The sequence below is a fragment of the Alexandromys fortis genome, unplaced genomic scaffold (assembly GCF_014885135.2).
Source record: "Alexandromys fortis isolate MF-2015 unplaced genomic scaffold, M_Fortis_MF-2015_v1.1 scaffold_146, whole genome shotgun sequence".
In the NCBI taxonomy this organism is placed as follows: domain Eukaryota; kingdom Metazoa; phylum Chordata; class Mammalia; order Rodentia; family Cricetidae; genus Alexandromys; species Alexandromys fortis.
The window spans coordinates 1,505,675-1,522,525 of record NW_026068042.1 but is presented as its reverse complement, the minus strand read 5'-3'; the positions used below and the strand labels follow the sequence as shown (position 1 = coordinate 1,522,525).

General features: G+C 41.5%; 1 protein-coding gene across 1 annotated transcript; it reads left to right on the top strand.

Annotated features, from left to right (window-relative positions):
- Positions 1-371: 371 nt before the first annotated feature.
- LOC126515926 (zinc finger protein 239-like) lies at positions 372-7,238 on the top strand. Its single transcript, XM_050165967.1, has one exon. It carries the CDS (start codon positions 372-374, stop codon positions 1,380-1,382), a length of 1,011 nt encoding a protein of 336 aa, XP_050021924.1. The 3' UTR covers positions 1,383-7,238.
- Positions 7,239-16,851: the final 9,613 nt, after the last annotated feature.

The following is a 16,851-nucleotide window of genomic DNA, read 5'->3' as shown; positions in this document are numbered from 1 at the left end:
CTAACCAGAGTTTAGGAGTGAGCTGTTGCTTCTAGAGCCAGACGGCCCGCTATGGAGTCTGTGCTGCTCAACGTGACTTAGCGACTCCACGTCCTTGTCAGCGACCGCCTTTCCTCATTCAGATTTTATTGGCAACCCTTAAGCGCGGTGATCGAGGACTGGACTGATCGCCTCAGAGCTCCAAGCCCTCGTTAAGTGAATGAGAGAGTTAAACCTACCGAGAAAGTTCGCTGCTGCTTCCTAGAGCAGCTCGGGCTTGAAGACCTTTCCGTTTCCGGTGTTGACCTCCGAGCCCCAAATGCCTCTTTTCTCCAGCTATGCTGACGAGCTAAGCGGGTGGCATTTCGGAAACAGAGCACTTTTCGCCCGCTATGGAACTTGCGGCGCCAGAGGCAGGTAGGGAGAATCCAGATGGGGCAAAGCTACTGGGAAACCGGACGTCAAAATTCCCGGGAGCCCTCGAGTCGCCCCTCGATCGCGAGGCTGAGCTGCATGAGCGCCCTCTCCTGGCGCGGCCGGAGCAAGCCGCTGGGGAAAAGTTGCTGGTCCAGCAGTACCTATGTAGGTCAGGCTCGGGCGCTGAGCAAGAAGCCTTTGCCAAGACCGATGATCCTGCAGTCCCCAAAGCTTTCAGGTGCCGGAATTGTGGGCTGACTGTGGCCAGCCTCTCTGACCTCATTCACCATCAAAGCAGCCATGGGTGTGACCGACCTTTCAGCTGTCCAGAGTGTGACAAAAGCTTCCGGCGTGGCTCAGACCTGGTTAAGCACTACAGAGTGCACACTGGTGAAAAACCCTACCCCTGTCCAGAATGTGGCCGTTGCTTCAGCCTCAGCTCTAATCTCACTAAACATAGGCGTTCTCATTCCGGTCTCCGGCCTCATAAGTGCATGGAGTGCGGAGAGGCTTTTGGCCGCAGTGCTGACCTAGCGAAGCACCAGCGGGTACACACTGGGGAGAAGCCCTATGCTTGTGCTGAGTGTGGTAAGGCTTTCAGGGTTAGCTCCAACCTCATCCAGCACCAGCGCACTCACACTGGCGAGAAACCCTACCGCTGTGGACTCTGTGGCAAGAGTTTCAGTCTGAGCTCTAACCTTTTACAGCACCAGCGCTGTCACACGGGTGAGAAACCCTACTTCTGTGTCTGGTGTGGAATCAGCTTTGGGCGCAGTTCCTATCTGCTGGAACACCAGCGTTCACACACTGGGGAGAAGCCCTACAATTGCTGCGAGTGTGGCAAGAACTTCACCAACAGCTCTAACTGCCTGAGGCACCAGCGCACTCACAATGGAGAACCGCCTTTCAGGTGTCTGGAGTGTGGGCGTGGCTTCAGTGAGAGCACCATGTTCATTGAACACCAGCGCATCCACTTGAGCAAATGACCGACCTTTCCAGAGTGTGGCAAAATCTTACACCACAGTTGTATTAATGTTCACACATTAGAAGTGTCCTGGTGGCAGCTAGTATTTTGTGGACAACACCAGCATATCCACACAGGCCAAAGACCTCACATTTGCAGCAAGTGTGCCAGGAGCCTCAGGCAGGTTTCCCACTTGCCACTTGTGTACCAGGTGGTGCACAGTAGCAAGGAGACTTACATCTGCCTGTAATGTGGCGAGGCCTTTGCCCGTAACTCCCAATCCTGTCTAACACCAATGGATTACCAGGACGGGAGCTTCTGCATATATCCCTGGCTTCAATTTTAATCCAAATTTTATTTCTGGGGTTGGTCCAGTCCTGAGAAGCCTGAAGGAACAAGGATTTTTTTTTTTTTGTAAACAAACCTCTTCTGCATCCCTAAGGTGGTTTAATTAATGGCTGATAATAGGGTTCAATATTGCCATTTGGATTGAGACAGGAACCCCAGGCTAGAAGAACATAGCACTAGAGCTGTGACTACTACCTTCAAAGAGACAAGATTTAAAAAAAAAAAAAAAAAAAGGTTCTATTCTGTGAGGTTATGTCCAAAATGTTCATTAGCTAGAGGGGAGTTTTTGTTTTTAGGTATCCAGAGCCACATAATCCCCACCCAGCTGCTTTGAGATAGGTTAACCATAACAAAAGCAACAATTACTTTTTCCCAGAGGAAGAGGACTTACAAGCCAGGCAAAGTTCCTGTTGAGCACTATAGTAGAAGAGGTTGAAGGTAAACCAGAGGGGATCATAAAGAAGGCTATGTTCTAGTTAAAGGACCAAAGAATTTGAATTTGGGATTGTTACATAAACTCTGGGTGTAGGATCCCATTCAAAGAACTATTATCACTTAGTAACTATCTTTACCGTTCACACTAAGATAGTGGGAAATGAGGTCAAAACAAAGAAATAGACTTTTGAGTTCAGGATGCTTTATGGTATTTCTAGGTATGGGACAAGGCCCAAGATTTGTCATCTGACCTTTTCCTAGTCCTTAATGCCTTCCCTCAAATAATTCCCCTCACTCATTCCTCCCCACCACATCCCACACACACTTCCTCAGTCCCCTCTGGAAGAATAGTGAAGACTTCTGAACTTTTGAGATTACGCAGCCTTTTTGCCTGACACAGAAGCAGGTTGCTCACCCAAATGTATTTCTATTGCTAAAATTAGTGTATTTGAGAGTTGGGAAGTTTTCCAAAGCATTGCATAATCATTAATCAGATGATTATGTCCAAGCAGATGCAGTCTGAACAGTTTCCTGAGAGGCATGGACTAACCTTTTAAGGTGTTTTCTGTTTCAAGGACTGACTAGCTCCTTTGTGACAGTCCACTTTCACCCTTAACTGCAAACTCCTTGTCCCCTGCCCTCCAGCTCTGCTGCATCTAGAACTGGGTCTATATAGAATAAGAGGCTAAAGAGGAACAATGTCAAGTGACCCAGCCTCAGTTTCTAAGTGTCCAGGTTTGTCTCTTCCTAGCTGTATGGCCCATCACCTCTTCTGGGTCTCAGTTGCTTCTGTGAAACATGCAGTCTAGCTCACCAGGCTGTGAAGAGTCCATGAATATACTTTCATGAAGTACCTGCTTAGGAAATGGCTCAGTAAGCCTCAGTTCTCAAGTCTGGAGTCCTGTTGGTTATGTCATTCAGAAAGCATCATGGCAGCTCACAAATCAGCTTCTGAGATTTCAGGAATGAATTAGACACTCCTGGAGTAGACTATTGTCCCATAAAGGCAATGTCGCCTGGAGCAAATCTGAAAGGCATGACTCAGGCGATGTCTAATAAAGAGCCCTGGCTCCTCAAGCTGGGTAGAAGAAACTTACTCCAAGCAGGAGTAAGTAATTAAAGAAATTCTGGATGTGTTCCCATCACTAGTACTTTAAAGAACACAACCCAAAGTTTGAGTTGAGTACCTGAGCTTAGCACATACATAATTGGCACTCAATAAATAGCTCTGATTGGGTTCTGTTTATACTGCTTCCTATTTTCTTTGGCTCCCTTAAAGTGAGAGAGTAAATATTTTACCTATACGTGTGTGTGTGTGTGTGTGTGTGTGTTAAGCACATGGCACAGGTGAGCATGGAAGGCTGCCTTTTCACATTAGAGCAGACAATCACTGGACCTACTATCTGAACTGTAGCACTAATAATAAAAAGCCAGAGACAAATATTGGGGTTCAACCTAAAAACCAGAAAAGCAAAACAGCCAAGCCACTAGAGAAGTCTTACCTATACTAAGGCTGGGTGACCGCAGACTAAGCAGGTTAAACAGACTGAGCCTCTCTCTCCTCCCATTTTATATTCCTTCTAGGACTGGAATTAAAGGTGTGAGCCACCACCACTCGTATTTGTTTCTGCATTGATCTTGTGTAGCCCAGAGTGACCTTGAACTCACAGAGATTCATCTGCCTCTGTCTCCCAAATCCTGAGATTAAAGGTGTGTGCCACCGCTGCCTGACCTCTAGTGGCTTAGCTTTGCCCTTCTGATCTTTAGGCAAGCTTTATTTATTAAGACATAAATAAAATATCACTATATTCCCCTTTTTGTCTAAAATAAAAGGCTATAACTAAGAAAAACTATATATAGTATGTAAAATAACTATATACAATATATACAGACAATAAGTACAACAATGTCCATTTGTTTGACAAATTCAGAGGAAATACTGCATATCTTCCCTATCTTGGTGAGTCCAAAGTCTTGTACCTAATTTACTTTCTATCTTGCTTTCTCTGTTAAACAAGGAAAACTATATCTAGTCTTCAACTTCCTCAGAGACCCAAGAAGGAAATAATATTAACTGAGTAAGCAGGAAGTACAAGCAAGCAACCTCCAAAAGTGTAATGACAGAAACAGCTGCTGGCTGGGCAGTCGCCCAGAGTTCCTCTGCAAACTTGGGGCATCCATCTTTGGCCTACAGGCCTAGCATATCCAACAGATGTTTCTGTGGCAGTCGAGAGAAGGGCATTTTCTTGTCCCGCTGCTTGCTTTTGCCACAAAGAAAAACTCCATGTGGAATTTCTTTGATGCCCATTATCTTCTCTGAAGTAGATTGGTGCTTCCAGGAGTAGACATGTCTCATTATCAAAAAAAGAAGAACCTAGGTTATTAAAACATCTTAAATGCCATATTCTGTAGATCTCTGAAGTGTTTGAAGATAACCTGTCTATCTAAAATCCATCTTTGTTTGACCTTGAAAACATACCTAATGTGACTACAAGTTTGATTATTATTATCAAATAATAATACTAACCTGCATTTTCTTATTATCCTTAACAGTTGGTAATAATAATTTTCAAGGACTAGAAATTTGCATTACATTGTTAAATAAGTTATATAGGTACAATACCTTGATCAAGAGTAGAAATGTTTGTACAATATATTCTAACAAAATTAATCTCAATATACAAAATTTGTATACAATATATAAAAGTCCAATATAAAACATTTAAAACTTAAAAAATAGCTTCAATAATCTGCCCTTTTATCCTATCATCCGTATCCCCCTTTTTTTCTTTTCAAAACAAGAACCTTGGATCTAATTTCCTTTAACTTTTTCCTGGCCATTACCACTAATAACTTGTAACTAACCCCCTAAACAATGACAAATATAAATAATCCATTGAATGACCAAAAACCACCCACCCCACTCTTGAAAATGTGGACCTCATATTCTTAAATTTACTTCCTGCTTTCTGGGGGTGATGGTATCTTTAGGGGATCCTGAAAAGAAAAATTTGGATTAATTGTCAAGTCCTGGGAGAGGTAGCTGTATCATTTGTTGTCCAGTCTCTGCATCTTTAGGTGGTGTTTTTTAGCTTAGTGTTATAATAGTCCTGGAGGAATCGTCATTGTGGGGCCCCATCCTCCTTTTTGGGATTTCAAAGGTTGCTATTAGGTGTGATCATGGTTCACTGCAGAAAACTGATAGAGACTCAAACCCCAAATCATGTATAGGAAGGTAGGTGAGACTTTTTTTCTAGAACTAATTGGTACTCTATATGACCATTAATACCATGAATAAATGTTTAATATATATATTAATTTTGTAACTCTTATACCTTAAGAAAAGCTTTCAAAGGGTAAATACAAAACCAAAGGATTATGAGATTAGTAGCAATAAAATAGTTCTTAAATTTTTGTTTTTCTTCTGTCCCATATCAGGTGGCTCTTCTGACATGAGACAGAGATTTTTGAATTTCACTTTAACAAGCGTGCTTGGGTTTGAAGAAGGAGAGAGTTGCACTTCAACTCCAAAGCCAGCTTTAACCTTTAGTTGGACTGGGACTACAAAAAGACCATTTGTATTATATGTCTGTAGAGAACAGCAGAAACAAACATTTGGGAAGATTTATGAAATTTTACCCTTTTGGAAATGTGACATGCCAATAGGCCTATTTACTCTTTTTCTTGTGACATTTTTTTTTATGGATGATTTGTCCTTTCTCTTCAGATGTCTCATTTGTCCAGTGGTCTTCAGATTCCTTAGTTGGATGCCTTTATTCTCCTGAAAAGACAGAAACAATACCCTTCCCAATCCTAACTTTGGGGAGATTCTCTTTTGGCAAGTTATATCTGATCAAATGAAAAGCTTTTGTTAGTTTTATAGGTTAGTTCAGATTAAAAGGCCATGATATTTGATGAACTGTTATCCCTTCTATTTACAAAGTGTCTCTTGTTCAAATAGAAACTTTATCAATTCCAATGGTATCCATAGCTTTTCTTCTCTTGTGGAAACAAAAGCAAAACCCCTTCCCCAACATAGCACATGATCCAGTTTCCATTCTGAGGTCAGTACAACTTTAAAGTAAATCAGCTGATTTAATTCTGTAGTTTTTTCTACTATCCATTGTCTCTCCACAGCTGTTGTTCCTTTCTCATTAGTGTTTAGAAAATTCAAAGTTAATAAAGCATTATGCAATCTATTTCTGGGAGTATTTATCATCCCTTTTTGTTTATCTAACATATCCTTTAGAGTTTGATTTGATCTTTCTATAACTGCCTGTCCTGTAGAACTAATATACCTGTAATATGCTTTATTTTATAATAAGCAAAAAAACTCTTTCGTTTACTTAGAGACATATGCTGGAACATTGTCTGTCTTTATTTGTGCAAGTATACCCAGGATGGCTATAACTTCTACCCAATGTGTGATTACTGAAACAGCCTTTTCCAAACTCAAAGCAGTTGCCCATTGAAAACCTGAATAGGTATCAATAGTGTCATGTACATATTTTAGTTTTCCAAATTCTACAAAATGGAACACATCCATCTGCCAGATTTTATACCTTTGAGTATCCTTTGGGTTACATCCTGTTTACATACTGGTGTTTGGTTGTACAAAGAATAAGTAGGACATTTCCTTATAATCTCCTTGGTTTGTTGCCATGTAATGGAAAAGTCCTTTTTAAACCTTTGCTATTGATATAATGTTTTTCTTAAATTCTGAGGCCTTAAGCACATTTCCAATCAATAATTGATCAATTTCTGCATTACCTGGTTCTAGAGGACCTGGCAGAAATGTATAGGGATTGGATTGTGTTATGTATATGGGATGATGCCTATTCCTGATTATAGCTTGTACTTGAATAAATATATTTCTACTCTTATTTATACACACACAGAGAGTGTAACAAAATTGACTTTAAATTTGTATCAAATAGACCAAAATCCATACTAATGTAAAGTGTAACATATCCCCCTTCTTTCTTTCTTTCTTTCTTTCTTTCTTTCTTTCTTTCTTTCTTTTTTAAATTGACTGTGACCATTAACCATTTATAACCAACCCTTTTAAAATGAAATAAACATTTGTAAACAATCATTTTAAGGATTTGGGCATAGTTTTCTCCAAACCGCTTCCTATTGCTTGTTAGGTGATGCATTTTTAGTGTTCATGGAGATCTTTTGGGGTTCTTGTTCCATCAAACTACATTAGCCTGGAAGGAATCCAGAGGTTCCCATCCTCTGTGGAAACAAAATCAGAACCTCTTTTCCAAAGTAACATAGCCTTATACTAAAATTTTGAAGTCAAGAGACTTTTAAACTATATATGTTGGTTTAGACTTTTAAACTATATATGTTGGTTTAGCTTAGTAGTCCATATAATGAAATGTCTCTCTGTAGTTAGCTCATTCACAGTGAAAAAAATTCAAAGAAAACACAATAATATACATAATCCAGACCCTTTGTATATTTTCCATCTTTATGTGGCTTCTTTTTAAAAAAAAAAAAAAACGTTTATTTTTATTTTTTTAATCTTTGTTTCTTTGAGACAGGATTTCTGTGTGTGTTTTTGGCTGTCCTGGATCTCACTCTATAGACCAGGCTGACCTTAAACTCACAGAGATCCACCTGCCTAAGTCTCCCAAGTGCTGGGATTAAAGGTGTGTGTCACCACTCCTGGCTTCTCTATTTCTTTTTTAAGGACTTTATCATTTTTCTTTTATCTCTCAAGCCTACATATATTTTAAAATACACTGTAAGCCATTTAGAGTTTTTTTTTTTCCCATCTGAATCTGTCTTTATGTATCTATCATTTTCTGACCTTGTGAATCTTTAATTTGCTAAGCAGTATGGTAGGATTGAAGCTGCAGCTTTGGCAGCTGGCTCTACCCGATTCCTTAGCTTTTTGAGTCTAGCTTCATGGCAGGAGCCATGTTTATTGTCACAACTCTATGGAGTTTCCAGGTCTATGCCGCCACCAAGAAGCCTCCTCTGGCTGCTTGTGAATACCATTTAAGTGTTTAGTGGCAGGACCTTTTAAAAGAGCTGCAAGGTTTTTGTTATTAATGCTGAGTCAGGAAGCCTTTCTTAAAGGAGCAGCACCTCTGCCTCTAGCAAACAGAACCCATCTGAGACAATGCTGCTACCAAGAAGCCATGCTTGACTCTGTTCTTTTCTGTCTAAAATCCTTATTTTTTAAAAAAGCTTTCTCAGGCTTTATGTGGAAATTCTTGCCAAAAGTTTGTGTGCTATTTGTAGACAGAGACTGTGCTTTCGTTTCCCAACTGCCCAGACCTGAATAGTCACAAAGAAACTATATTAATTACAACACTGTTTAGCCAATAGCTTAGGCATATTCCTAGTTAGCTCTTACATCTTAAATTAACTCGTTTCTATTAATCTATTTATTACCAAGAGGATGTGGCTTACCAGTAATGTTCTTGCATCTTTCTCCTTTGGCAACTACATGGCATCTCTCTGACTCCTCCTACTCTCTATAAAAATCTCTGTTCGGATCTCCCACCTGGATTTACTCTGCCAAACCATTGGCTGAAACAGTTTTATTCTTCAACCAATAAAAATAGCACATATACAGAAGGACAACCCACATTAGGTGGCTATGTTCAGGGTTTTTAAAAATTACTTAGTACCAAGAAAATAGCATATAATTATAACTTTTGGACAGGCTCATAAGGGCTTTCTTCCATTTTACTTAAAATTTCTGATTTACAACCTGCCTTTCCAGATTTATTTGCATCAGTTTAGAATGAAGGGGCTCCAGTTATTGGCACGTCTCATACAATGTGAGGAAGGATCCAGTTGGCTCTCTTTATACATCAAATTCTCTCGCATTGGGGATATTTGTTGTTAATCTCTCCCCCCCCAAATTACTGCAAGTTCTTTCCCAGGATTCACTTTCTTCCAATAATTTGTTAATTTCATTATTATTGGAAGGTACTATAATTTTTGCTGGACCTATTCCTGCTAATTAATGAAGTCTCAATTTTCCTTTTATAATTAACTCAGAGTCCTTTTCCTCATAAGTTTTTAATTTTTTACTTGGTTTATGTGGCAAAAAGGTCCATTCAAAGATATTATCTTCCCTCTGCATTAAAATTCCTGTAGGGGAATGTTTGGAGGGTAATATGACCAGAATGCAGTTAAGATTTGGAGCCACATTATCCACATGTTTTCTGTAATTTCTCTTCAATCAAAGTCAATTCTCTCTCAGCCCCCTTTGTTGATTTCCTGGTCTATTTAACTCATTGTCACCACCTAAGGTCTTGTTTAAATGAATCATTTCATCAGGTTTTATCCCAATAGTGAGTGGTAGCTGGGAAATGTCTCCTAGCAACCTTTGGAAGCCATTAAGAGTCTACAGTTGACTCTCCTAATTTGCACCTTTTATGGTCTAGTTGTCTGTAGCCCTATTTTATAGCCTAAATAATTAATAGAATCTCCTCTTTGTATTTTTTTCAGGAGCAATTTGTAATCTCCAATAAGGCAAATTTTTCTTTGCTTCTCAAACATTCCTTCTAAAGAATCTACGTTTGAGTCAGATGTCATCCATGTAATGGTAAACTATAGATTCAGGAAATTGCTTACATATCATTTCCTATGGCTGACTTACAAAATATTGGCACAAAATGAGGCTATTCAACATTTCCTTTAGGAGAGCCTTGAACTTATGATCCTCCTCCCATTGCCTCCTGTTCAGACTGATTTTTTTAATTATTTTAAAGCAGAAAAATTACAAGAATGATTATCTCTACATGACTTGATAATAATGACCTAATGCACAACCTCTAAATACTTGAATATATATATTTACATATAAGACCATTCTCTTGTCTAACTACAGCCATCAAAATCAGTAAGTTAACTGCCATCAAAACCTTAAATTCTACTTTAGCTTTCCCAATTAACTTAAACTATCTATTTGTTATAGCAAAAGGGTCCAGTACCTGTTGCATTAATAACCATGTCTATTTAGTCTTCACTATTCTAGAACAGTATATCAGCCTTTCTTGATTTTTATTACCTTAAATCTTTTATTACTGGGATGGCACTGGTTCAAGACCATCGAGAGCCAGGGAAGAGCCAAACAAAGGCACAAAGGTGTGTATGTACACATACACCTCTGCTTATTTCTGTGTCTGCACATTTACTGATGATTCTGTCTACTAAAACCTTCAGTTCTAATCCAATTCAAGAGCTACTTAGGTTTCTTCCTTTTCTTATCTATGTCTTTCTTTCTTGACAGAAAAAATTGACTTTCATTATCCTTGGTATAAATGCTTATTTTATCAGTGCCAACTGAACTCCTGCCATCCCCTTACTTGGTGAATGCTCCCTAACCTATGCCGGCCCATCAGCCATGTGGGACACTCTTCCCCTTGCCATGTATTACTGCCCACAGAAGATGCATATTTCGCTGTCTGCCCCTAGCTAGATAACCTTCAAATCGCTCAGGAAGGAGAGAAAGGAACTGGAGGAAATCAACAAGAACAGATCTTTCCTTTCTTTTAACTTGAGATTCAAAGCAAGTTCACTGGTTTAGAAACTAGACTTTGTTTCATTCACTCTTTGATGCTATGTTAGAGAAGTGAACCAATCCTTTCCTGAGCTGAGTGCACAAGCTTGGGTGCATGTGCTTGGAGGTGTCTGCTCGTTTAACATACAAAGTCTTTTTTACTTCATCCCTGGAGAGCAGTGGGTGTTAATAAACCTAGAGAGGCCTCACATGACAAGCAGGGCTTTAGTCTTTCTTTTTTTTTTATCCTGTCACTCTGGTATCTTCTAGGATGTCTTAGAATCTGTCATGAGTTCAGAGTTGACACTGGTGAAGAGAGGTAGATTGTATGGGTGGGACTATTGTGGAATAGAATATTTGTTTAACTAACTCAAGATGTGTTACACTTATGTTGCAGAATAATTGTTTAACTATTAACTATGTAAGATGTGTTGCATTTGTCTAATTATGTAAAGGTGTGCTGCTTTTGTTTAGGCTGCATTTAATTATATAAAGATGTGTTGCTGTTTCACCTTAACTGCCTAAAGCACCTGATTAGTCTAACAAAAAAAAGTGTGAAAAAAATAAATCTAGAAACTCAAATAGCAGTTTGGGAATGTTTAGTTTAAGGACATAAATCTATATATCAAAAATTGTCACTGTATTAAAAGATGACCTTAATGATTATTAATGGTTACTCATTCATTTATAAACACACTGTGCTAATTTCTGAGAATAAATAATATGTGAAATAAACATCTCATCCCCCAAAGCTTTTTGTAGGTAGAAGTCTGGGTCTAGGCAACGTTATGTAAAGATAGTCTGGTTTGGCACCTTCTCTTCACTCACCCTACCTTGGTGACAATGAACAAATCTGAAAGTGAAGGAATGGCCAATATAATAGTGTTGTGTGTCATTCTTCCTGGGGAGACATGCAGTGTCTACTTGCCCTAGACAGGAAACCAACAACAGAGCAAAGTAACTATATCAACAACGTTGATCTGAAACAATGAACTTTTGGGGGTTAAAGGAGCATGAGTAAAGGGTTATGTACAGGATCACCAAAAGCTCACTCCAGCATGGGTGATGATTCATGACAGGTGGAACCTCGGGGCTCTCTGTACAATTGGCCAAAGCACAAAGGCTGGAGTCTCCTCAGCAATCCTTACCACTTCCATAACCTTGGGAGAGGAAGGGCTTTGTGTAGCCTGTAAGTTTTAGGGATGTTCTGAGGGTACTGAGTTGTTTGCTTCCACAGTCTTAAGGAGTCTCCCTGAAGAGTGAAATGTTTTAGTTCAGAGGAAACCACTGTGCAACAAATTGGTACAGCATGCTGGGAAATTTCTGCATGAAATCTGGAATGTAGAAATTAGGAAGGAACTATTTTTCATACCGCTATTGGCTGTTCCTGGTGATCAAAAAGTAGAAGAGCCTGAGAATTTCCCGTAGTGTCTAGCTGCCTACTTTGTAAAGAGGCAGTATTCAGAAATTTCCTGATCCCTGGATTGTAACATCAGTCTGCCTGCATGAGATGCAGCCTCGGCCCACTCTGGACCACAGCGTCTGTGTGTTAACCTGAAGAAATACTCCAAGAAGATTTAACTTCCATGATGCAGCTCCCCCCATCTTAATCAGACCTGACTCCAGCCTCAGCTGGAAGATGAAGGAGGGAAAACCATGTTTAGAATATATTTTATGGAAAAGGTTATTTTCAATTTAAAGAAAAACGATAATCCCTCATAGGAATGCCCAGAAGCTTGCCTCCTAGGTGATTCTAAGTTCTGTTAAAGTGGACAGTTAACACAATCTCGCCCAATAAGCTTCAGGGAGATTTGTATTTTGAAAGTTAACTGAGGTGAAAACTCTTCAAGGAAGACCTTGATCCTTGAGCATCCTCAGGTTCTGGTGCAACCAAGAGACATTCTGGAGATTCTGGTGCAGATGACTGTGGATCCCGATTCTGGACCAGATTGTGGACCTGGTGGTCTGTTCAGTTTAGTCCTCCTACTGTGACTCCCGGCTCTAGGGATCGAACATGCTCACTGTCATCTTAAATCAGAACAGTTGTAGTCAATCCCCCACATGAACCTCTCAGAGGGACCTGTTAACCCTCCCTCCTGGGGAGAAAGGGGTCTTCATGTTCCTCTTCCCTGAAAGTTATACAAGAGGTGACCCACTGAGGGTGCTCTCTGCCCTCAGTGCAGTTTTTCTGAAGTCATCCAGGATGCTGGTGGGACTCTTAGCGACGCAGCTGCCTTTAGATCAGATCTGGGGAGTAGGACTTTGCGGGGGTACAACTTTATTAAACTGGCTCACACTGTAATAAATGACCCAATAAACTCAATGGTTCACCAAGATGGATCTGCACAGAGTACTTTACTCTGGAGAAGGATGTGGCCTACCCAAAGTTATCAGAGCTCTGGCAAAGCTCAGACTTTAACTGGGGTTCTTTCTAGATTGAGAACCAGGGCAGAGTCCTAGAGACAGAGGTAGTAGTCTCTAGTGCAAAATTTAGGGGATCCCAAAACCTTCTGCAGTCAAGGTTAAGTAATATTTAATGCAATTAAAAAAAATCATCCAACTGCCGAGAACGGTGGTTCATACCTATAAACCAAACCCTTGGACAGTTTACAGGCTGCTAAGAGCCTGAGGACAGAGAGCTCCTTCCCTCGGTTACCTCTGGTCTAACTTCAGGGAAGAGGATGATGAAGGCCTCTTTCTCCCCAGGAGGATGTGTTCATGTGGGTGATTGACCACAACCGTTCCGATGTAAGATGACAATGAGCGTGTCGGATCCCGACAGCTGAGATATACAACAGAAGGACTAAACCTGAAGAGCCCAGTGGATTCCGCAATATCCTGATTCCACGGTGGAGAAAGGATGACCATAAACTCCAGGCTAGCCTAGGCCATCTCGTGAGAGTATCTCAGAAAGCCAAGTGCTGGGGGATGTATTTAGGGGCACAGAACTTGTCTAGTATGTGCAGTTCCCAGTGCTGGAGACAAGTAAGCAGAGTACAACTTCTGAGAGCCACATACTCTTGTTAATGACATCGTATTAGAGCCAAGGCCACAATTAGAGAGAGTCTAGGCAGAAGAGAAAGGCCTGTGAGTGATGGATGAGATCAGGATGGGAAAGGAGCCCTCAGCCCCAGAAGTCTGCCTGAAGCCTCTCCCCAGCTTGAAGCAAGAATTCCAGCACATTTGCTGTGAAGGTTGCAGGAAGATAAAATTCCCTATTTATATTATATATTACATATGAATAATGTTAAAATAGAAATGAGCCAGGCTGGAGGCCTGAATGTGTCTGACCATGGTAGGGCCTTACTTCTCTCCCTAACTTTTTCTGGGAGACTTTGTTTACAGAGAAGATTGCCTAACTTCCTGTACTCTGGTGGTCTAGAGTTTTACCATATCAGCTGTAAACCTGTTGGGTGCCCGCCAAAGTATTGAAGATATTGACTTCTAAATTTGCCAGAATCCTGACTAGCGGAGAAACTAGTCACAGCTCTCTCAGAGAAGCTCACACCCAACCTCTTGGGTGTGCTTCTCCAGGTCTTAAATCTGTATCGTATCCCCTTTAATAAATCCCAACTCCACTCCATACTGGCTCATCCTGAAATTCTTCTCTTCGTTGAAGCCAAGAGTAAACACCCTTTTGTGTCCCTCAGGGCGGATCCTGTGAGGCTGGAGCCCTCCCCAGTGCCAACAACCTTCCTCAGCCAGGGCTGGGCGCTGTCTGAAGACCGGAGGTGACTCCTCTGCTAGGTTGCACCATTGGGAACCTTGCAGGAGTTGTGTAGATGCAGGATCTCACAGGGTACCACATGGATAAAGGAATGTTGTGGACATATTCCGTTGCCGTACCCTGGAATGTTTAGTGAGGTTCCACATCGCCTCCATCCCTTTCAGCTTTCCTTCTGGAACACGATTATCCCATCGGCTAGTTCCTCCCCTTGGAGCCTCAGCCTCCTTCCTACAATGGTCCTAGGCCTCTCCATCAGCCCAAGGCCTTTCCCACACCGCATACACGCCGGCATAACCACCCATCCACCTTCAGGGCCAACTTTTTCCAGACCTTTCTCCCAGATCACTTTGTCTAAATGTACAATGCCATCCTAGTGGAGACAGTTTCGATGGTATGAGCATTCGTCACCTGCTCACATGCTGAGAGCCATGGGCACCTTAGTTTAGGGCCTTGACCTCGGTTTGTCAGTTCACCATCACCTGGGACCTCTTTCTCTGAAGGAACAGGATGGACCTAGGAAGTTACTGATGAAAACCGGGTCCTTGAGCTCGAGTTTCTCAACATTGGCTAACACAGTTTGTAAAGGTCCTGGGTAATTCTGTTACACAGGTAGGGTTGAAGACCACTGCTTTGTATTTTTTAATTAATAACTGTTTTAATTTTATTAAAATATTTTTAAATACAATCTTTTCTCATTTTATATAGCTATCCCCGTTCCCACTTCCTCCCTTCCTCCCACTTCCTCCACCTTCCCCCAACCCCACCTCCCCATCCACTCCTCAGAAAGGGTAAGGCTTTCCATGGGGAGTCAACAAAGTCTGACACTTCACTTTGAGGCAGGACCAAGGCCCTCCCTCTATACCTAGGTTGAGCAAGGTATCCCTCCAAAGAGAATGTGCTCCTAGATACCAGTTCAAAGATAGGGATAAATCCTGGTCCCACTGCCAGTGGCCCCACAGATTGTCCAAGCCTCACAACTGTCCCCTACATTCAGAGGGCCTAATTGGTCAATGCAGGTTTATCTGCTATCAGTTCAGAGTCAGTAAACTCCTCCAACTCAGGTCAGCTGTTTCTGTGGGTATCACCATCACAGTGGGAATGCAAACTTGTACAGCCACTTTGGAAATCAGTATTTCTGGCATTTCTCAGAAAATTGTGACTCCACTCTATCCCAAGATCCAGCAATACCACTCTCAGGCATATACCCAAAGGAGGCACACTCATACCACAAGGACATGTGCTCAGCTGTGTTTGTAGCAGCATTATTTATAAGAGACCAGAACCTGGAAACAACCTAGATGCCCCTCAACTGAAGAATGGATAAAGAAAATGTGGTACATTTACAATGGAGTACTAAGCAGTAAAAAAAAGAAAAAGAAAAAAGAAAGAAAAGAAAAAAATGGCATCTTGAGCCGGGCGATGGTGGCGCTGCCCGGCAATGGTGGCACACGCCTTTAATCCCAGCACTTGGGAGGCAGAGGCAGGCGGGTCTCTGTGAGTTCGAGACCAGCCTGGTTTACAAGAGCTAGTTCCAGGACAGGCTCCAAAACCACAGAGAAACCCTGTCTCAAAAAACAAACAAACAAACAAAACAAAAAAAAGTGACATCTTGAAATTTGCCTGCAAATGGATGGAGCTAGAAAAAAAAACATCCTGAGTGAGGTAACTCAGACCCAGAGAGACAAACATGGCATGTACTCACTCACAAATGGATATTAGACGTAAAGCAAAGGATAACCAGCCTATAGTCCACAATTCCAGAGAAGCTACATAACAAGGAGAACCCTAAGACAGACATTCATAGATTTCACTGGGAAGGGGAAACAGACCAGGCCTCCTGAGAAAATTAGGAGGGAGGGGGAGAAGAGAGGTTGAAAGGGAAGGGTGGAGGAGAACATGAGGGAATGGGATGCTCAAGAAGGGGGAAGGATGGTGAGGGAGAGACAGGAAAGAGATATCTTGATTGAGGGAGCCATTAAAGGGCTAGCAAGAAACACAGCTCTAGGGAAATTCCCAGGAATCCACAAGGATGACCCCAGCTAAGACTCTAAGCAACAGTGGAGAGGATGCCTAAACTGGACTTCCCCTATAATCAGATAGATGACTACCTTAGTTGTCATCATAGAGCCTTCATCCAGCAACTGATGGAAGCAGATACAGAGATCTACAACAAAGCACTGGGCTGAGCTACCTGAGACCAGCTCAAGAGCGCTAAGGGGTGAAGACCACTACTTTAATCCCTAGACAGGTAGATGGGGCCCTAGGGGGAGGGGTAAAGCCCTAGCCAGAGGTCCAGCACTTTACTCTTTATCCCAGTGTGCCCCTCCAAGTGTAACATTTCCTTAGTATCCCTTGCTACAAACCAGGAAGCGCTATGCAACTGTAACAAATACGCCCCTCACGACCTGCATAAATAATCGGAAGACAAAGAAAATGAACCCGCCCTGCCCC